General features: G+C 42.3%; 1 protein-coding gene across 1 annotated transcript in view; it reads left to right on the top strand.

Annotated features, from left to right (window-relative positions):
* The window catches only part of ITGA9 (integrin subunit alpha 9), a 644,853-nt gene that overhangs the window by 340,973 nt on the left and 281,008 nt on the right, over positions 1-22,872 (top strand). The window contains exon 17 of the mRNA XM_075316572.1: positions 12,108-12,184. Within this exon, the coding sequence (XP_075172687.1) occupies positions 12,108-12,184 (77 nt within the window). The remainder of the gene's footprint in view (positions 1-12,107; positions 12,185-22,872) is intronic.

Genomic DNA, 22,872 nt, shown 5'->3' with positions numbered 1-22,872 from the left:
AATATATCACGGTTCTGAAGCCTGTTGAGTTCTCCTAGTGTTCATCATATCATTTTTGGTTTTCTGGTTTTATGAAGGACCAGAAAACTAGAAATTGGGAGATGTTTATGCTCATTAATTTAGTTATGAATCGTAATTTGCACAAATTTATATTGGGAGAAATAATCCCTGTTACTAGACCTTCTTCTACCGCTTTGTCAAATCAATGCAAAAGGATCTTATCCTGCCGATATATGGAAAGAAGAGCAAAATTTGCACTTACCTTGTTAGGTTGTATCACACACAACAAGACTAGAGCCTTTGATCAGCTGCTGCAAAAACCATAACCTTCAGGCTAGAAGTGATGCAAAGGAACTAGAGAAACAGTGTGATTGTCACTGCGCTGCTGAAGAGTTATGAAAAGCCAAAGCACTGGATATAATTGAATGGCGGTTTATGTCTCAACGCGTTTCGAAGTGGTCACACTTCTTCTTCAGGATAACTACCAAGCCGCCCCTAGAATAGTATTTGAGGGCTCCACCAGGGTACATCCTCATCTCTAAAAATCACTGTGTCTTTTCACCAGCCCAAGAACAAATTTCCGCAAGGGATGCCCATAGCAGTGCTCCTGAGCAGGTGGCATAGTTTGCCATCAAACAATAAGATGTTATGTTTTAATACAAAATGTTAAAGTTTTTGAATAACTGTCTTATGGGAACCAAATTGGTTGCCACAAGAGTTCAAGAAATAATTAGCTACCTTAGTGCCAGCCACGTATGGGATGCTACTGTACAGAGGTTCTATCAATGCCAATTTTACATCCTCCAGTTTAAGGATGCCACTTTGAAGGATAGATCTACATACTCAGTCACCAGAAAGAGTCAAAGGACGATCATGCGATAAGGATCATAGGTAGTTTTGATAACTGTTCACAAGAAGTCCATGTGTGATCCTTAAAAAGAATTGGGAGATATTAAAGGTGGATCCAGACATTAGCGATCTTCTCCCCGAAAACCCTACGATGACATACAGGAGAGGAACACCTAGATCAGTTTGTGCCTAGCACATACACCCCTGCCCCCCCAAACAACCAGGGACTTGGTTAGACAACAAGAGTCAGAACATCTTCTACGCACACACAAACATACTCTTACCTCTCTGCTTATTCACGGTGTGTTCTTTTACCTTCTTGCACCATCAGAAGAGGCCGGCAGCCAGGCAACTGATGTTGGCGCACACATCGGCTTATGAAGTTACTCCCATGCCGTGCTTGCCTCTGATACCCCTTTATAACCCCTTCATCCCTTCAGCGATATTTTTTTTCCTCCCCTTATTGTGAGAGCCGTAACTTTTTTATTTTTCTGTCAATCTTGCCATATGAGGGCTTGTTTTTTGCAGGACTAGTTGTTCTTTTGAATGAAACCATTAGTTTTACCATATAGTGTACTTGAAAATGGCAAAAAAATTCCAAGTGTGAAAAAATTGCAAAAAAAGTGTGACTGCCTTAGTTTTTGGGATATTTTAATCATCATGTTTACTATATTGGAAAACTGATGTGGGTATGATGTCTCAGGTCGGTGCGAGTTTGTAGACACCAAACATGTATAGGTTTACTTTTATCTAAGGGGTTAAAAAAATTCACAAGTTTGTCCAAAGAAATGGTGCACTTTTTGCGCCATTTCCCGCAATCCCTGGTTTTCTCATTTTTTGGGATCTATGGCTCAGTGACTGCTTATTTTTTTGCGTCTTGTGCTGATGTTTTTAACGGTACCATTTTTGCACAGATGCTACATTTTGATTTTGTTATTGCATCTTGCACAAAATATGCGGCAACCAAAAAACATAAATTTAGCGTTTGGAATTTGTATGCCGCTATGCCGTTTACCAATCAGATTAATTGATTTTAAATTTTGATAGATCGGGCATTTCTGAACTCGGCGACACCAAATGTATGTATATTTTTTTTTTTTTGTAACCCTTTACTTTTCAATGGGGCATATGGGGGGTGATTTGAACTTTTAGGTTTTTTATTTTTTTAAATCTTTTTTCTACTTTTTTTATTTTACTAGTACCCCTAGGGGGGCTATAAGGATCAGCAGTCTGATTGCTTGTTCATTTCTGTAGATCACAGCTACACAGCTGAGATCTGCAGCAAAGCTGCTGTCCTCTCACTGCCAGGTGTAAGAGGAAGTGACTCATGATAGCTACAGGAGTAATTACATGACCCTGCGCTACCTTGACAACCATCGGATCCATGTGATCACGTCACGTGACTTCCAATAGCTCCGGATAAGTGACTGCTTACCGTGGCGCACTGTTTCATCTCACTGTCACATTTTGACAGTGAAATGCAAGGGGTTAACAGGCGTGAGTGGAATGCAAATCCACTTGTGCCTGATAGCTGCATGTTAGCTGTTCAAATCAGCTAACATGTGCAGGGATCGCTGCTCTCTGCCCTCGGCTCACCAAATGTCACACGTACGATTGGGGCGGGTGCTATCGTGCTCGACATCGCTAGCAGTCGCTAGCGATGTTGCAGCGTGTAAAGCACCCTTTAGACGTGGACGATAAGCTTTCCCCCCATTAGATTTCAGGATTTGCATGATAGAAGCTCATGAAATTCCCAATTCTAAAGAGACTCTTCTGGTGGACTTTTTGGACTCTGAACAAATGATTCAGCAACAAGTTGTTTATTATTTTCTGTACTGGCTGTTTTGGGTTGACCAGTTTTTGGAGCATTAAGGATTGAGCCAGTGGCATCGAATTTGTCACAAATGCGGTAAATTGTTTGTCTCTTTGAGGCTTGAGTACCAAATGTTTCCACCCAATTTGCTCTAACGGTGTCAGTATTTTGAGATTTCTTTTAAAATCCATTTTCTTTGATCTGTATTTAAATTATTTGCTATTATGGGTTATTTGAATTATCTGAAAAGAAAACAGATTTGGGGGAGATTTATCTGTGAAACTGGATCTGTGAAACGGACTCAGTTGCCCTTAGCAACCAATCAGATTACAGCTTTCATTTTCCAAAGAGTCTGTGAAGAATGAAAAGTGGAATCTGATTGGTTGCTAAGGGCAGCTGAGTCAGTTTCACTTTACACCATGTTTGATAAATCTCCCCCTTCATAACTCTATTACACATACTGTCCACCTACTTTTGGACCACTCTGTATATTGTTTTTGCCCAGGGTCCCTTTTCTATCTGTGTCCATCAGAGTTTATAACTTAATGCATATTGTACTTTTGTTTCTTACTTCTGCAGACGTCTTTTTGAATACATGTATTATTGTTGTGTAACAGTTATCAAGAAACCAAATTTAACAAAAGAAAACTAGAAATGTGTAGCACTGATAAATCTAGCCTAAAGAGACATTTAGAGAGCGAATTAGTAAGCTTGCCGCTTCCAGACAATATATTACTATGCAAAAGCTGATCTCCATCAGACTACATCATCCGTGACACGTAATCAGAATGAATGACTTCATGATCCAGCTAATATGTTGATTCAGTAAGGGCCTATGGACATAAGTGACTGCCATGTACAACTGAACAGCCTAACTAAAGAAAGATTAAAATCAGAAATAAAGTCCCGCCTGTGTGATGTACTTCTTTTTTATGTCAGATGGTGGACAGGGGTCTAGTTCCCCTCATTTATTGAAGTGAATCCAGAATTACTTTTCTCACCTCAAATAAGAACCAAGTGTCACCAACTAAAGGCATTAATAAGAAGAAAGTCAGGAATTGGCCATAAAACATCTAATCTTTTGATTACAAGAAAATATTTTGAAAGTCATCTAGTGAATTTTCTAAAACATTTGGAGATGTGTAGACCCTCCAGTGGTGTTGATTTCAGTAGGAGAGATTGAGCTTAGCTTGGAGATACAGCAACCACATGTGCTGTTCTCTGCCAGGTCTTAATGATCTGCAGTTACTGAGATCACTTACACTTTACATGCACTTTAATTGTAGTTATTCAGGAAATATCACAACAGCTTGGACCCTGTCTCAGGAAATGTGGATGACTGGAGAGTTTGTGTAATATATCTGCTGAAATACTGATAGTTTTTGTTTCTTTTCAGGCTAAAATCTCTGGCCATCAGGGCTGGAGAGCTGTCATACTAGCTTCCTGTATTTTTCCTATGACCCTTGGAATCACTGGGAAGCAAGTAGGCCAGATTCAGTTCTTACTAAAATCCTAACATATCTGTTGTCTCAGCTCTTTGTTTCACAGTATCACAAGTTTGGGGTTGGCAGCTGTTTTTTTCTGTTTCTGTAGAACACATAGCACCTTGTCCTTATTCAACCCCTATCAATATATTTACTGACTTAGAAAAATCAGATACCATAAACACATAATGAGGCTAATATGAGGTGCATTTACTGATGCTGTTTAGTATTTAGACACTGTAAACCTATACCGGATATTCTTAAAATACGCCCAATAGATGACAATGGCTCATGCTGGGTAATATATTTGGAAATCCGTACAGGCTTTTGCCTAAGTTGACACTTAGTGGGGCTTATTTTGCACCAAAACTCTTGGCCAGTTTGGGCAGATGTTGGAAACTTTCATACCAGCCCCTTTTAGGTAAAACCATGCCCCTATTCCTGCTAAGTCACAACCCTTATAAACCAAAGTGCAAAAGGTTTCTAAAACATGTAGTTAATGTGTTGCAAGACATGAAGGACAGTATTAGGAATATATTTATTGTGACGCCAGCATCCCTGCAGGGACGCCGACATTCTCACCGCCGTGGCTGACCTGCACACTCCATCGCCTCTCCGCAGCCTTCCATGTTCTCTCTTGCACCTTCCTAGTCTCAGGGCCTGCACACACTCGCCTCTTCCTTACTCTTAAAGGGCCAGCGCACTATTACCCTGAAATGCTTCAGCCTATGGTACTTGGTACTTTAGGTATTCTCCCTTTAGAGGAGGTGCCTGAGCAGTGTGTTTAGTTAGTTTATTGTACTGTCTGCTTGCTTGCTAGTTGTCTCCATGTCTCCTGTCCCCATTCTCTGTACCTGTTCCCACCTATCCCTTTCTTGTCAGTATCTGCCATACTCTCCGTACCTGCCTTCAGCCGTCCAGTCTGCATCAGCCATCCTAGCTGCACCTGTCTGCACCAGAGACTGTACCTATCTATTCCTGAGCCCATCCCTGCCCTGGAGGTCAGCTGCCAAAGTTCCAGACACTGCCCTGAGAATGGCACCTGGCGTCTTCCAGCAGCTAAGCCCATCTTCACCATCTAAGACTCGGGCAAAAACCTGGTAGGCACTTATTTAAGTCCCTCCCATGTCAGGCTAAGCCCAGGTCTCCCCTGTTGTCCAGTGGACCTATTCCTTCTCCCCGCAACCTCACTGAGGGTAACATTATTCCAGAGCTTAATATATCTCCAAAGTGCTTAAAGCTGCGTTCACATATGGCGGCTAAGCTGTGACCAGAAACCTCAACGGCTCTGTGATGCTACTGGCTTTTCATTGCTCTTTTGTTCAATCATTTCATTTTCCAAGTAAACATCCACTTCATCTACAATACTGCCTGGTTGACGAACTTTATATATGCACAAAGCAGTTATTAATCAAATTGTTCTGGGCTAGTAGAATTGCATGCTATCATCAGCACATCACCTGTATACATAGAGCAAAATGCTGCCAATAAAGATGATTTTAAAGCCAGTAATAATGTGCTGCCAATAATGCTGATTCATTTTTTTTTTATTGGGGGATTTCCTGGCCTGTTTAGATGAACTGATAGGAATGAGAATCCCTACAAATGGTCATTCCCCAAATTTTGCCTTGTTTAATTGTTTGAGAGGACCTGGGAGACTATAGTGTTGTCTTCCACATGCAACTACTTTGTCACTATAAGTGAACATAATACTTAATTTTTTTTTTAGTAATAAGAGGTGCCATCCACCGCCAAAAAAAAGCCTTCACATCAAAACATTACCGTAATTATTGCAGTGATTAGCTGATCATCGCTGGTCTTTTTCTCAGTATCCCCAGCAAACAGCTCATTATGCTGGGGGCGGCCATGGCCAGCCAATTCTTTCCTCCAGGAAAAATATAGTATGGTGGCAATTGATTGTGCAGCTCTCTCTTCTGGCTCATAGACTCTAGCAGATCTTCGTAAGAGATTAATTTAATGAATAACACTAAAGTATTGTGATAGGGTTGTCTCATCTCCTTTCTGGAGTGCACCAATCACCTGGCTTCCTACTTGTTAGTAGGGCAGTGTGCTCCTACATCATTGAGTGACTGGCCCGAAAAATGGGATTTCCATTGTTGAAAGCCTAGGCAGCTTCCGAGGAGCGCAGTTGTACTGAATCGGACCGGAAAGGGAGCCAGCAACAATACCTACTTCTTCAGAGCAGAGCTTACACACTCTATTGGAATGAGCAAAAACCCCACAGCATATAGCTGGGGTTTTTACATGGTCGCACAGGCATCCCTTAATGTTGTTGTTTAGTGGAATCAACTGTAAGGGTTAATAATTTTGAATCTCTATCTGAGAGACTGGTAACGCGGACTGTTGGGATTATCCGTTTTTTTCCAGCTGTTATGCACCTTTTTTCCTAAGTCTTGATTGGTCGGTTTAAGAAAAAGCGGGATGGAAAAGACTATGTAAAGCGGCGTCCATGGATCAGCTGTGCAGCTCCAGCTGATCGAAGTAAAGAAGTAAATTGTGTTATTTGTTTATTGTCGTGATGTTTTGTTAGAGGGGAAAAATCACCCAGCTTATACTGGGGGGATTTTGGTTATTTATTTTGCAATTTCTGGTGATTGTCTACATGGTTAAAGGTTAGTTAATAATATGGATTATATTTGATTGGTTATTTAATTTTTGAGAAACTCTTAATAAACCATTACGGCCATTTTTCAACCATACTTATTCTTTGTGTTTTCATTTATAATGCGGTAAAAATTAATATTTATGTTATAAAGTTAAGTATGCCTTGTGCTACCGAGAGTATATAAGCACTGTGCATGTGCCTGACTGCAGCGGTGGCTGACAACCTAGCCAACAAGCTGTAAGCTATAAAATTAGAAATACCTGAAAGTTTGAGAACAGACATGTTTTTTAATAAAACTAATTTGCAAACTTATTTGCTTGTATAAGAATTTCACAATTTTAACAATTAAAGAAAATGAGAATTACCTCTTTAAGTAAAAATATGTGTCTAAAATGTTCCAACGATTGTCAATCCAAAGGGTTATGAATGTTTTGTCACTTTATCTACCGATAAATAGTTCTGTTACTTTCCTAATTCAATATTGCTGCATTTCAGGCACTATAGGTAACAGGTAATATAGATAAAACTGTAATATATGTGCAGGTCATGTCATCACTTTCATTTTGCAAGTAAGGTCCCATTTTCTTCCAGAAAAGATGGACAAGTGAATCAATTAGGTATCCATGTGCCATGTGAGTGTGTGATTTTTTTTCTCTCCTCGCATCCATTTGCCATCCATATAACTAATCAATCACTTACAGGACCATTTACAGTGGTTTATGCTACAGAATGGTGAAGTATCTGTAAAAAGCTCGTCTGATACATGCGGCCATACATGGCATGCTGCAACAATTTTTTCCTCAGGCCAAAAACAGCTAAGGAGAAACGTGCAGATCAGAACTGACTAAGTGAATAATATGGGTCCGAGTGCAATGTGATTGTTTCTCACATTGCACTCGGCCATAAAGAAAACATTATGGTATACATTATGTCTTTCAATAGCCGATATATATACGCCACTACGCGCCTATTCATTGGCATTTGCCAGAGACCTATGTCAAGGTATACTCCAATGTAGCTGAAGAAAAGATGTGAATAAAGCCTAAATTGCTTATATGTGTATAATATTGGCCACAACATTTCTGAGTAATCCTACCTTGAAAACAGAGAAAGAAGAGTTACAAAAACAGCAATAGATGGCATTTTATGATCAGTCTTCATACTTCTAGAGAAATTCTTTGGCATGCTTCTCATAGGAGAACATCATGCATGGAAAGATGCCAATCTGATGTATGAAGGAGCTGGCAGCCTGACAACCATATGTCTGAGTGCAGCGAATCAGCAGATTCTGTAAATCTACTAAATTTGCTTTACTCAGCGAAACAGATAGATGAGATGGATAAGTAAATTAATCTGGATACTCTAAATGCAAATCACCCAGAAGTAGTGGGAAAAGGAAACTGTGAAGATTCTGGAAGGCTGAAATGTTAATATAGGCAGAATTATGGAAAAAAATAATAATTATAATATAACCTTTTATAGCACACTATTTATTATTAAAAACAGTCCCAATCAGTGCTTATCTTCTCTTACTTGACTATAGTGCAGGGGTGGCCAATTAACTTTCTCAAGTGGCCACTGAGAGACTGTGATGTTGTGGAGGTCCAAACAAACAGGCCACACTTATTTCTGCTCATTAGTATTGTTTCAAATTATTTTTTATTACTTAATATTGAGCATAAGTATAGGACTTATTGTAACATGTATTCTTACCTGTAGCGGCTAATCAACACCATAAAATATTCTGCTTTTTATAAAGTTTATATAAAGAATTAAATCATACTGCTCCTGTTATTTATCCCTTGTACCTTAACCAACAGCTGCCAACACAATGTGATGCCCCCACAGTCTCCCCCACACACAGTATAATGTCCCCACACAGCTCCCCACAAAGTATGATGTCCCCAACACACAATATTATGTCCCCACACTGACTCCTACACAGCCCCCACACGGTATGATGTTCCAACACAGCTGTCTTCACAAAGCTCCTCACACAGTTCTCCACAAACTATAATGTCCCCATACACACTATGATGTCCACACGCAGTCCCCACGCTCATTAGCATATAATATACGATCTTTAGAAATACTTTTTCTAAAGATCCCTTTATCTATGTGTCTTGCTAAATTCTCCTAAAAACTGGCTGAAAGCCCGTACTTACGAAGCGCTCACTGATATCCTAATCAGGCACGAATACTAAGATTCTTTATAGCAAGATACTATTTATTTTAATAGCACATGAATAATCAATAGTACATAGGCATTAGAACTACTTTATAGCCATAGAATCTTATACAATAACAGAAATATGCATGAACATTACTGTTATGTTGTAGCACGCCTTTCTCATCGGAGGAACTCGATTAGTGAAAAGGAAACAACATCTGCATCACAGGAACAGTGCGTCCACTTGAGCGTCCTGGAAATGTCCCCATCTCATTAAGCGAGTCCTGTCTTTTTATAGCAAAACTTTGTACGTCATGTGCACTGAGTGGTGAATTGGTGACCAGCATGTGACAGCTGAGTCATGTAACTTGACCACAAGCTGCTGTGGGCACCAGTATCTTCCTGCACATTTCTTGCACATTTTGCCAGTTGACCACTGGCCGACCACAGTTTCCTGGAGATATTGCAAGGAGCTGTGAATTTTACATGCCAGTTTCCTTACATTTGTTGTCAACTAACCACGAGTTTCCTGACTGTTGAACTGTAAATGTTACTTCCTCATAATCGTGGTCTGTTCAAGATCTGTTTGACACGTATTCTTCATCATGGTAAAAATGGGTCAGCCAGAGGACATCTCTCTCTGATACTGAATTATTGATGGATCAAATAATATCTGGGATCGCTATATCTTTTGATTATGATCCCTATCTAATCACACTCATTCTTCAGTCATATCACATTGGTATCACACTATGCTAGTGTATACAGGGACAGTTAGGCAGGGATTAGCAATATGCATCCAGAAGTGCTCGTGGTTCTGGTGCATATTGGACCAAACAGGTTCACTTTAAAGGAGTTCTCCCACAAAGAAAGTACATTTTAATCAATAGATCTTGGAATAATAATAAATTACACAAATGAATGTGTAAAAAAAATGTTCCTGTACTGAGATAATCTTATAAATGTACCCCTGCTATGTACAGGGTGAGGCCAGAAGCAAAAGAGTATACAGACATTACAGCCTCTATAAACATGTTTTACCTCACTGAAAGCAGCAGCTGCAATCCCATCTTGTCATGACTGTATACCTTTCTGTTTCTCCCTCTGGTCAGGATCTGTTCAGACCATGTTCCTGCATGATCAACCAGATACTGCCATTACATAGTACATAGCAGGGGCATATTAATAACAATTAAAATGTACTTTTTTTGTGGGTGTACGTAATCATCTGTCAAAATCCTGGATGGGAGATGTGTATCACGAAGGTGGAGAGCCTCAGGAATATGAAACCTGGTAAACAGACTCCAGCGTTTATAGTGCTAACTGGGTTAATACGACCAGTATGGGTTCAGATTTTTAGGAATGACTGGAAGAGATTTGCACGACTAGTGAGCCTGCGGGAATATTTGTAATTTTATATATTTTTGTTGGACAAAAGTCTGTTTTGTTTTTTGTTGGAAATTTATGGACTTAATAAACCTTCCTATTTGTGCAAGAAACTGTGTTCCTGTGGACGTTGCTGACTGTCAAAGAGCTGATTCCCTCCAATTGGTGATTGAATGCGTGTCAGAAGTCCCAAGGAGCACAGCTGATTGCAGTGTAAAGTATGAATGTCCTGGGGTAAGGGATTGCAATCAGAGTCTGGAACCATGGAGGTGGATACAGAGTAATTAACAATCCTAATTACTAAAGTAGTGCTACTCAATGCTAGGTGAAAATACCTGCCTCTATTCACACAGTGCATTTTTGCTGCATTTTTTTTCTGCAGCAAAACCTGATCTCTTAGCAGTAAAAAAAACCCTGAGTTTTTTGCTGCGTATTACTGTGTTTTTGATGTGTCATTTGTCTACACTACATGTTTAAATAAAGTTAATTTGATTCACTAAAAAAGCAGCAAAAGTGCAGCAAAAAATACTGCTGCGTTTTTCACTCATTGCTTTCAATGGTGAAAAACGCTGAAAGAATTGACAGGCTGCTTCTTTAAAAAACGCAGCAGTTTTCCATTTCAGTCAGGAAAAAAAGTATGTGTGCATGACATTTCTGGAATCTCATAGGTTTGGCTAATAAAAAGCAGCTTTTTAGTAGCATGGATTTGCATAAACCCAATGGAAAAAAAACATGCATCAAAAACGCCATGTGTGAACATAGCCTAAGGCAGACAGAACAGCTCCATATCAGAGGCCTCACATGGCAGTGGAAGTACAATATTTTCCATGCCATATCTATAAAATCTGAATTTGATGCAATCCATGAATATATCCATGATCGGAAACATATTCACATTTGTTGGTTACATTTCAAAAGGTTTGGTAGCTGGCAACCTGTAGGAGCGCAATATCTCCCTGAATTATGAATTATGGATAGATCATATTCATGGGAGGTATGTATGAAGTGTTTGAAGGATGTTCAGTAATAAAATGGCCATGCTGTTCGTCTAGGATGTTCTGGGGTAAAATAAAAACTCACCTGAGAGTGGTAGTGGGGAAAGGTTTGGTATGGTTGGGAGAACTGGCTGTGGGGTGCACTTCCCTCATTGTCAGCCTATTTCAATAGGTGAGTAGATGAGTGAGTCTGGGAAGTGGAGTCCCCGTTTACAGTCTTATCCAAGGAACGTGCGTCTTGAGAGAGTGGTGTTCATGATGAATTGGTGGCAGCAGTAGAGGTGTTCCTGACACACTTATGAAGAGAAATTATCTTTTCTTACTTTGCTGTAGATAATACGTTATTTGTGCTGCTGTTACATGCACCGGTATATAGATGACTAGGATGTGTTTTGTTTTTCAGAAACTCTCTTCATGATACTTGTGCATAATGTCGGTTATCTCTGGACCATTAATCTAGCTTCAGACTGTCATAACATGCTGAGACTTATAGTTTCAAAATATTTGAAGCATCACGGATTAATCTAGATATGGACCGATATAGAGTCCACAACTTTCCACTAGTTCTTAATTCATATACATAGTGACATTAGTTACACCTGTACTGCTTAGATTAGGGGGACACCTTTATTACCAGATATGAATCTAATTAATGTAAGTAATTGTGTGACTTTTCCTTTGTGTAGCTCCATTTATTCATACATTTCTGTATGACAAACACATGCTTTATACTACAAATGACGTAGCACAATTCTACCTAATTCTGTTACTTATTTGTTTGCAGACTCATTTTGAAAGAAATTGTCGCTCGGATGACTGTCCTGCTGACTTACAACTGAAGGGAAGGTTACTGCTGTCAAGGTGAGCTCCCAGGAATCCTGTGATTTCTCCTCTATTAAAGCTCTTGAGATTGTCAAGACATGTCAATTGTTTTTGCCATTTGGGTTTTGCCCTGCAAAGCAGAGTTTTTGCCCAAATTTCTGCCACAAAAAGGCAGCATTTTGAACTGCATAGTGCGGTCAAGAAACCCAAATTCCCATAGACTTTGCTTGAAAAGCAGAACACATCCATTTTGGCATTAAACGCTGCAGTTGAAAAAGCAGCAAAAAAAGCAGGTAAAAAGCAAAGTGCGGTCTTAGCCTTAGAATTATAGACTGTTCATGTCTTTGTCAGTGGCCAAACTTACAAAATCAGCGAGGGATCAAATAATTATTTCCTTCACTGTAAAGGGTTTGTCTTTAACTGGACAATTCGTTTTTAAGTGAAGTAGTTCAGCTTATAAAATAATCAATCACATAGTCTCCTCCCGCACCGGCGGTATTCCATTGATGTTTGTGCTGGGTTGAATTGTTATGCCAGGTGAGTCCTGCATCCAATTTTGCTGCTGTTCTCTCACTTCCCTCACATAAGCAAAAGACATGAGAGCACAGTAGCCGAAAAATGGCCACTTATTGCCTGCAGGGCTCATGTGGCTTAACAATGAGACCCAGCATCTACACCGTGTGCAGAATTATTAGGCAAGTTGTATTTTAGAGATTTTTTTTATTATTGATCAACAACTATGTTCTCAATCAACCCAATAGACTCATAAATATCAAAGCTTAATATTTTTGGAAGTTGGAGTGGGTTTTTTTATATTTGGCTATCTTAGGAGGATATCTGTTTGTGCAGGTAACTATTACTGTGTAGAATTATTAGGCAACTTAATAAAAACCAAATATATTCCCATCTCACTTGTTTATTTTCACCAGGTAAACCAATATAACTGCACACAATTTAGTGACCAATATAGCCACATTTCTTTATGATGACACCCAACAGCCTACTGTTACGGAGGCTGTCGGATAATAAGGGAATGGAAGGCTATCCGACAGTCAGGGTCCACCGTGCAGAGCTCTGTGCAGAGTATGGCAGAGGATAGGGGAAACCTGTACCACCAAAGCGGTACTGACACTGTTGCATCAGTGTCACCAAGACCAATAGCGGCGTATACTGTTTAAGTCACAGCGACTACCTTATTAGAATAACATAGGAGTGGAAATGCAAAAGAGTGAGGAATACAACATAACAGTGCATAGAAGTCTCACAGTCTGTGAGCGTGAAAGCACCTGTCTCAGTTAACAGTCACAGAGACTAGGTGTAGTGTGTGCAATATGGCACCTACCTATGTCCGCTCCACTTGTTGTGCAAGGATACGGACAGCAGCAAGGCTGCTAGCTTGAAACTCCTGCCTATGACCGCTCCCCTAATGTGCGAGGATATGGACTGCTGCAGGAGGCAGCGTAGTGGAGCGTAACCCTAGAAGGCAACGACCACCTAACCTACCTGTGTCCGCTCCACTAAGGTATGAGGACACGGACAACAGTACGGCTGAAAGGTACAGGATTGCTACCCTACCGATAGCGCTCACCTCAGAGTAGAACCACAAGGCCCAGTCAGACCATATGCAGCAAGCACCTGCCTATGTCCGCTCCACTAAGGTGTGAGGATACGGACCACAGCATAAGCTGCAAGGTACAAGAGCGTTACCCTACCAATAACGCTCACCTAGATAGAATAGGTGCCGCAAGGGACATGCACAGAGCGTCTACTCCTATGCAGGAACCAAGAGGACTGAGCGCCGAGAAGCGTGCATCAGGGTCTTATATAGACTCTGTGCCTCATCCAAGATGGAGGACACCAGAACCAATCCGCTGCCAGAACGACAGCAATGACGTCACGCTGGCCTATCACCGAGTAAGGCATCACAAGCACATGACCAGCGACCAATCGGCTTAGAAGGTGTCAGAGACATGTGACCTCGTGTCACAAGCACATGACCAGCGGCCAATCAGCTTAGAAGGTGTCAGAGACATGTGACCTCGTGTCAGTGATGATGTCACTCGCACATGTGCAATGGCTCCAAGATAGGACTTAGTCTCCAGCACTCGCACATGTGCAGTAGCAAGAAATCTGAACATAGTCTCCAGTGCCACATCAAAGGGAAAGGAGAAACGCAGATACCCAGAACGGGAACTGTAACACCTACCATCCATAGATTCTGTCAGCTGCTTGATCTGTTTACCATCAACATTGTGTGCAGCAGCCACCACAGCTTCCCAGACACTGTTCCGAGAGGTGTACTGTTTTCCCTCTCTGTAGATCTCACATTTTATGAGGGACCGCAGGTTCTCTATGGGGTTCAGATCCGGTGAACAAGAGGGCCATGTCATTATTTTTTCATCTTTTAGACCTTTACTGGCCAGCCACGCTGTGGAGTAGTTGGATGCATGTGATGGAGCATTGTCCTGCATGAAAATCATGTTTTGTTTGAACAATACCGACTTCTTCCTGTACCACTGCTTGAAGAAGTTCTTCTTTGATGATACCAGCCCATACCAGTACCCCACCTCCACCTTGCTGGCGTCTGAGTCGGAGCGGAGCTCTCTGCCCTTTACTGATCCAGCCTCTAGTCCATCCATCCAGCCCATCAAGAGTCACTCTCATTTCATCAGTCCATAAAACCTTTGAAAAATCAGTCTTAAGATATTTCTTGGCCAAGTCTTGACGTTTTATCTTATATTTCTTGATCAAAGGTGGTCGTTTTTCAGCCTTCCTTACCTTGGCCATGTCCCTGAGTATGGCACACCTTGTGCTTTTTTATACTCCAGTAACGTTGCAGATCTCAAATATGGCCAAACTGGTGGCAAATGGCATCTTGGCAGCTTCACGCTTGATTTTCCTCAATTCATGGGCAGTTATTTTGCACCTTTTTTGACCAACACGCTTCTTGCTACCCTGTTGGCTATTTGCCATGAAACTCTTGATTATTTGGTGATCACGCTTCAAAAGTTTGGTAATTTCAAGACTGCTGCATCCCTCTGCAAGACATCTCACAATTTTGGACTCTTTAGAGCCAGTCAGATCTCTCTTCTGACCCATTTTGCCAAAGGAAAGGAAGTTGCCTAATAATTAAGCACACCTTATATAGGGTGTTGATGTCATTACACCACACCCCTCCTCATTACAGAAATGCACATCACCTGATTTATTTGTAGTTGGCTCTCAAGCCTATACAGCTTAGAGTAGGACAACATGTATAAAAATTATCATGGGCTCAAAATACTCATTTGCCTAATAATTCTGCACACAGTGTACATAACAGTTTAATTCCGTGATTGAGTATCTGCAATTTTTATTGTTCAAGTGGAACTACTTAATCTAGAAAGGGGTTGTCCAAGTGGTGGACAACTCGTCTAATAGCTATCTACTGGGGAGTGGATGACATGTTTACACCAGAATATCCCATTAACAATGCGCCTCTTAAAGAAGTAATAGTAACCTGCACTTCTTAATACTGTTCAGCACCGCTGAATCATACAGTGTAAAATACACAATAGAATATTATGAAGTAGATAAAAGTATGTAATGCTATGAAATCCTCGGGAAAAAATGTTTTCTTCTGAATGAAAAAATGTTGAAAACATTATATTGCCCTCTAATGGTAGTTTAGGAAGAACAGGTAGCAATGTATGTAACATAACAGTAATGAAACACCCTATGCACTCAGTAACAATGGAAAATGACCGCATTTATACAAATTATATCATTTTGTCATGATTTAGGAAGCACAGGAGATTGTGGGTCTGCTATGGGAATTAACGGACTGTTATTTAAAGAATAATGCTGTTTTTACAGTCGTTTGGGATAAAAAAAAAAAGGCATAGGATACTATTTATTTTCCTTTACGGAAAACAACCTTCCCAGTTAAAAGCTATTTGACTTGTGCAATTGTTTAGCGGATAAGTAGTTGTTGAAGTTTTTATTTTTTGAAGGTTTCTATGCTGTGTTTGAAAGTTTGAATGGTGATTTATCACTTACTGAGCTGCATGTTGTATGTTTTTTAATAAAAATCACTGCTGGTTTATATGATGTAGATCTAGCAGTTCTCTGCTTTGCTATATATAACCCCACCCACATCACTGATAGGCAGCTTTATGCCTGTAGGCAGTATACACAGAGAGCTGACAATCAGTGGTGGGGGTGTGGTTGGACTACCAAGCAGCAGGTTTACTAGTCCTCTGGTGATAATCTCCTGCTGATAAAATAGCAAGTTTAGTAAACCTGCACCAAAAAGCCCAGGAAGTGTTACATCACTGAAATCAGGGTCTTTGTTTCTATATCATACTGCTCTCAGATTAGATAGCAAAAAGCTGGTGGCAGATTCCCTTTAAGTGTGGGAAGATAACATCAGAAATATATGGGGATAGGTTGTGGATTGTCTTCTACTGTATGTGCTGGACAGTATTATAAAATGGAGAGAATGGGAGAGCGCATAGGGGTTAAATGGGAAGGGATAGTGACAAACAATTTATATCTGATCATGTTGAGTTCCCAAAAATAGTGGAAAATGTCAGAGCTAAAGACAGTAAATTGTTAGGGTAGTACATATAGACGGCATAACTGAAAAAAAAAATCACATTATTATGTCAACTGAAAAAATGTACATGTATTACAAAGTGAGATCTAAGAGGAAATTCTGCAGAAAGAATTTAAATGCTACAGATTTAAAGGGATGTCATGTACACTGAACAGAAATATAAATGCAGCACTAATTTTTGCTTCCATTTTTCATGAGCTGATCAAAAATATCAGATCTGAGACTTTTTATATGTACACAAAGCTTTTTTCTATCAAATATTGTTCACAAATTTGTCTGAATCTGTGTTAGTGACCTCTTCTCATTTGCCGAGATAATCCTTCCACCACACAGGTGTGTCATATCAAGATTCTGATTAGACAGTATGATTATTGCACAGGTGTGCCTTAGTGTATGCTCACACTTTGCTTTTTTGCTGTGTTTTTTTGCTTGTTTTCTATGAGTTTTATGCAAATTAAAAGTTGCTTTTTACAGTACCATCAAAAACTATGAGATTTCAGAAATCTTATGCACACACTTGCTTTTTTTCTGATTGAAATGGAAAGCCGATGCGTTTTTGAAAGAAGCAACATGCCAATTCTTTAAGAATTATTGCAGCTTTTTTCACCATTAAAAGCAGAGTGCAAAACGCAAATGCGTTTTTTGCTGCATTTATGCTGCTTTTGTGGTGAATGAAACCAACTTTGTTTAAACATGTACTGTAAACAAATGATACACTAAAAATACAGCAAACAAAATGTAAAAACACAGCAAAACCTGCTTTTTTAAAGTAACTTTTTCTTTACTGCCAAGAGACCAAGTTGTGCTGCAGAAAAAAAAGTAGCAAAAAAAGCAATATGTGAGCATACCCTTAGGCTGGCCACAATAAAAGGCCACTCTAATATGTGCAGTTTTATCACACCGCACAATGCTACAGATGTCACACGTTTTGCGGTAGCGTGTAGTTGGCATACTGACTGCAGGAATGTTCACTAGAGCTGTTGCTCATGAACTGAATGTTCATTGCTCTACTGTAACCAGTCTCCAAAAGTGTTTCAGAGAATTTGGCAGTACATCCAACCGGCCTCACAACCGCAGACCGCGGGTACCCCCACCAGCCCAGGACCTCAACATCCAGCATCCTCACCTCTAAGATGGTCTGACCCCAGTCACCCGGACGGCTGCTGCAACAATTGGAAATTGCAAAGAATTTCTGCACAAACTGTCAGAAAACATCTCAGGAAAGCTCATCTGCATGCTCATCACCCTCATCGGAGTCTCCACCTGACTGCAGTTAGTAGTCGTAACTGACATTCAGTGGCATTTAGCACGTTGAAGAGGTGTTCTCTTTACGGATGAATCCGGGTTTTCACTGTACAGGGCAGGTGGCTGACTGTGAGTATGGATGAGCAATTTGCTGAGGTCAGTGTTGTGAATAGAGTAGCACGTAGTCCCAGTGTGGTTATGGTATGGGCAGCATATTTTATGGACAAAGAATACAGATGCATTTTATTGATGATGCCATTTTGAATACACAGAGATACTGTGATGAGATCCTGAAGCCCATTTTTGTGCCACTCATCCATGACCAGCACCTCATTTGGCAGTATAATAATGCACAGCCACGTGTTACAAGGATCTGTACATAAATCCTGAAATCTGTAAATGTAGCGCCCCTGAAGCCATCAGGGAGCTACAAGGTTCTGCATCCTCACCAGGATTCAGGGCCTACCCCCTTGGGACCCGGAAAACCAGTGCCGGTCACACACAAACACTTCAGGTAATGACAGGTTTTCCCCAACAATCCCCATACAATGGTACAGGGCAAGGGTCGGACCAATGGATGGCCGCCTAGAGGTGGAGCCAGTCTAGTTCACTAGATGACCAGGTGGGAGGGGCGGACTGAGGACAGACAGTCAGATAGTCTGAGGGAGTCGAGGAGTGAAGGTAGACAGGAGGAGACGCGCTGACATGGGGATTGACAGTAACCTGGTGCCCAGGAAGGTAGTTGCCGGTGGAGTACTCCTCGAACTACGCACCGATGGGGTACAGGACCCTAGGACAGGCAGAAGCTCCAGGCAGGCCTGTTAACACCTGCACAGCGAAGGGACCATCAAGGACCTTGCTGACCCTAAGAATCCGAAACTCAGTAGCAAAGAGAGAGGTGGAGACAGGACCAGAGACTCCAACCCCACAGGGTTCACGCTACCGTCAGGCGGACAGAAGTGAACAAACCACAGGACGGGGATCCCCAGTTGTTTCATACCACGGGGACCCACTTACCAGAGACAAGTGCAGGGGAAGAAGGTACCAGATTACTAAACTGGCACTGGGACTAAGGGAACCTGGAGGTGAAACCAGCCAGCCTCGGGTAACTAGTTTACCACCAGCAAAAGTGAGTAAAAACCCAGTAGCACTGAACTCTTGTGTGGACTACCTTCTTCCGACACCCGTCACATCACCTACCCTCTGGGGCCCGGTCCTGCTTGTGGAGGGCCTACCATCCAGGCTGCCATTAACACCAGCCCCAGTAGTGGACATTGTGCAGCGGTGGCTCTATCCACATAGCCGCAACACCGCAAGTGGCATCACGTGTGAACATTATCCTAATCCCTTGTAAATATATTCCCTTTACAAAAAGGGCCCAGGGCGTGGGACCGGGCAACGGCCACCAAAGTTACATTCCCCAGTTATACACCGCCCGGGACCGAGTACCCCATAACCCTGGGCGCGACATAAACATCCCAATTCTTGCACGTCCAGCATACTCACCGGTCATGTCACCCATTGAGCATGTTTGGAATTCTATGGATTAGCATATACGACAGCGTATTCAAGCACCTACTAATATCCAGCAACTTTGCACAACCATTGAAGAGGAGTGGACCAACACTCCACAGGCGACAACCAACAACCTGATCCACTCTATGTGAAGGAGGTGTGAGGCAAATGGTGGACACACCAGATGCTGACTGAATTTCTGATTCACCTGAACCTCCAAATACAGTAAAAATGCACATTTTAGAGTGGCATTTTATTGTGGTCAACCTAAGGCACACCTGTGCAATAATCATGCCTTCTAAGCTGCATCTTGATATGTCACACCTGTGAGGTGGATGGATTATGTTGGCAAAGGAGAAATGCTCACTAACACAGATGTAGACAAATGTGTGAACAATATTTGAGAGAAAAGGCCTTTTGTGTACATAGAAAAAGTTTTAGATCTTTGAGTTCAGCTCCTGAAAAATGGAAGCAAAACCAAAAGTGTTGTATGTATATATTTCTTCAGTATAATTCATACTGCCCAAACCACAGGCAGCATGAATCAGAGCCTGACTGCACTATTTTGGCCAGGTATGTTTTTCTTTAAGAAAATGTAGGTAGAACATTCAGCCAAAGACCATAGGCAGAAATTAGACTAGTCTGACAGTGCGCTGCTGATTTCTCCTAGTTAAACTCCAGTTGATTGACACACAGAGACTTGTCAATCATCTGGAGCGGCGCTGGGAATAGCTGGCCAGGTTTGGCTCTGGACTAGTCTTGAAATATCAAAGCATTTCAGAAAAAATCTCTACCTGGCAACAGTTGTGCAACTAGGCGCTGATTCAGGCGGCCCATGGTTTTGGTGGCATGGATCAGCAGGCAGGTTCCCTTTAGAATCTGAACTGCATGACGGTTTCCACTTTGAGCATAGTTTGCAGCACGTGGGTGAGATTTGATAAAATCCTATCCATAATGCTGCTTCTTTAATAAGCTGTGGCTCTTCTTCCCGCAAATCATGCCGAAACGTTCAACCCATGCGGTGCTGTTTTTTCGCTTTTATTTTCACATGCTTGTCCTCATAGCTTATCACTGTAGCTAGATAACCATGTCCCATCATTTTACTGAATTTACAGTGTGGTCCATTGTGAAGATGTAATTTACCCTCTCACTGTATATGCTGTACAGATTCCTATTTCAAGCTGGGTTCATTGTCTTATTTGAACTACTTCTGTGTACATTTCTATTGTTGTAGGTAATCACCCCCCTAAAATGCAAGGTTATATCCTCTTGAGGCACTTCCATCCCTGGGAGCAGGGGGAGGTGGGCCTAGAGTCCAACTAGTGTAAACTCTGCTTACCTGGGAGATTCAGGCAGAGTGAGCTGAAACTTGAAGGGAGCAGGAGCTCCAGCCTGTGTGGCTGTGGACACGGACGGAGCTAGGCCTGTGTGGCAGCCCGTGGGATTGTGTGGAACTCTTTGGACTACTGTAAGGACGATTGCTTTGTAATCCGGTCCGAGGATTGTCGGGAAGGGCCCCCGAATCTGTTTTACGTGGACTTATCGTGTGCTGTTCCAGTGTTCTTGTGAATAAACCTGTTGGATCGTTCCTCGGCCTGTTGTCTCTCCTTGCTCTGCTGTACACCCCGTCACAAACTGGTGGCAGCGGCGGGATCAGAGCAGAAGAAATGGAGGACAACAGCCAATCGACGTCTGAAACCAGAACCTCAGGATACAGGAACTGGACTGTGGCGAGTCTACAAACAAAGGCCCGTGAATTAGGTGTCGGCTACAAAGGACTCTCTAAGGAGCAACTAATTGAGGCATTGGAACACGTTTGCCTGCAAGATGGCACCGAGGAACAATTTCCACAGCAAGGGGAGCAAAGACGGGAGCCGGAGGTGAATACCCAAAAAAGTCAATGGGTTGTGTGGTACAAGGAAAAGATGGCACTGCTTGGAGATGAGGCCACCATAGAAGATAAGAGGGAGGCCATGCGTGGAGCTGAAGAGAAGGAGCGCAGGATGGAGGAGATGGCATTGCTGGATAAGCAGCTCGCTGTGGAAGCCGCGAGAGGTTCCAGACAGACTGTAACCCCAGCACCCATCATGAGGGAACTTCCCAGAGTGTCCCGCAAAGACTTCAAGCAGTTTAATGAGGCTGCTGGTGACATTGAGGGCTTCTTCCAGGACTTTGAGCATCAGTGTCGATTAAAGGAAGTCCCAGAAAGGGAGCGCATCCGGCATCTGGTTGGGCTCTTAGAGGGTGGAGCTGCTGCAGCCTATAGAGCTATGGACCATCGGTGGAACTGTGAGTATGCGGATATTAAACAGACTATTCTAGAACATTATGCTGTAACGCCAGACACTTACAGGACTCAGTTCCGTACTCTAGCATGTGATGAGGAAGTGTCCTTCAAGATGTATGCCCACAAACTCAAACATCTGTGGCATCGTTGGTTGGAGGCAGAGGAGGCCTTAACCTTGGAGACCGTCCTCCAGGTCCTCCTAAAAGAGCAGTTTTACTTCAAGTGCCCCGCTGAGATCCGGGAATGGGTGCGTGAGAGAAAACCAGCGACAGTGGAGGAAGCTGCTGCTCTAGCTGATGAGGTGCTCACCATCAAGCCTCAGTGGAGGGTTCTGTTGGAGGATGGAGAGACGCCTAACAGCTCCACAACACCGGATGCCCCCAGTTATTCTGTCCCCATTGTTCCCCGTTCCTCTAAGCCACCACATGTTGATACCCGTGTTAATGTGCCTCCAGTTGCTTCTACTGCACTTTCTGGAATACGCCGGGGAGAGGAAGTAACAGAGCGCAGGTGTTATGTTTGTAGGCATCCCGGGCATTTGCAGGCCTCATGCCCAGCCAGGCCATGGAGGAATCATCCTCAAACCCCTACAGCACCTTCAGGTGGGAGCCGGCCTCCAAGTTCCCCTACCCCTTACCCAAGAGGACGCCTTGGATGGAGGGAGACCCAGCTCAGATGCTATCAATGTGGACAGCCAGGGCATCGGCAAGTCTCCTGCCCAGCTGTTCAAATGAGGACTGATCCTGCGCCCAATCGGATTGTTAATTATTTACAGCCCAGCGCCATGGAGGAAGATGTGGCACCGCTATGTGAGGACTGGCCTAGTGACTCAGCCCATGTTGCACCACCAGGAGTTTACGGGGTGCGACCTGCAGTTATGACGACTTCTGCTCATCGAGGTAAGCACTTGCAGGAGGTTGTGCTGGATGGACAGAGACTTGTTGGATTTTGTGACTCGGGTGCTTTCCTCACACTGGCTGATCCCCGAGTGGTTCGGCCTGAGGCAATCCATAGAGGACCTGGGATTGTCATTGAACTGGCTGGTGGACAATGGAGGACTATTCCCACAGCCACTGTGGATCT

Source organism: Anomaloglossus baeobatrachus, chromosome 6 (genome assembly GCF_048569485.1).
Source record: "Anomaloglossus baeobatrachus isolate aAnoBae1 chromosome 6, aAnoBae1.hap1, whole genome shotgun sequence".
NCBI classification, from domain to species: domain Eukaryota; kingdom Metazoa; phylum Chordata; class Amphibia; order Anura; family Aromobatidae; genus Anomaloglossus; species Anomaloglossus baeobatrachus.
Note: the sequence above shows the minus strand (reverse complement) of the source record. Positions and strands in the feature narration are given on the sequence as shown.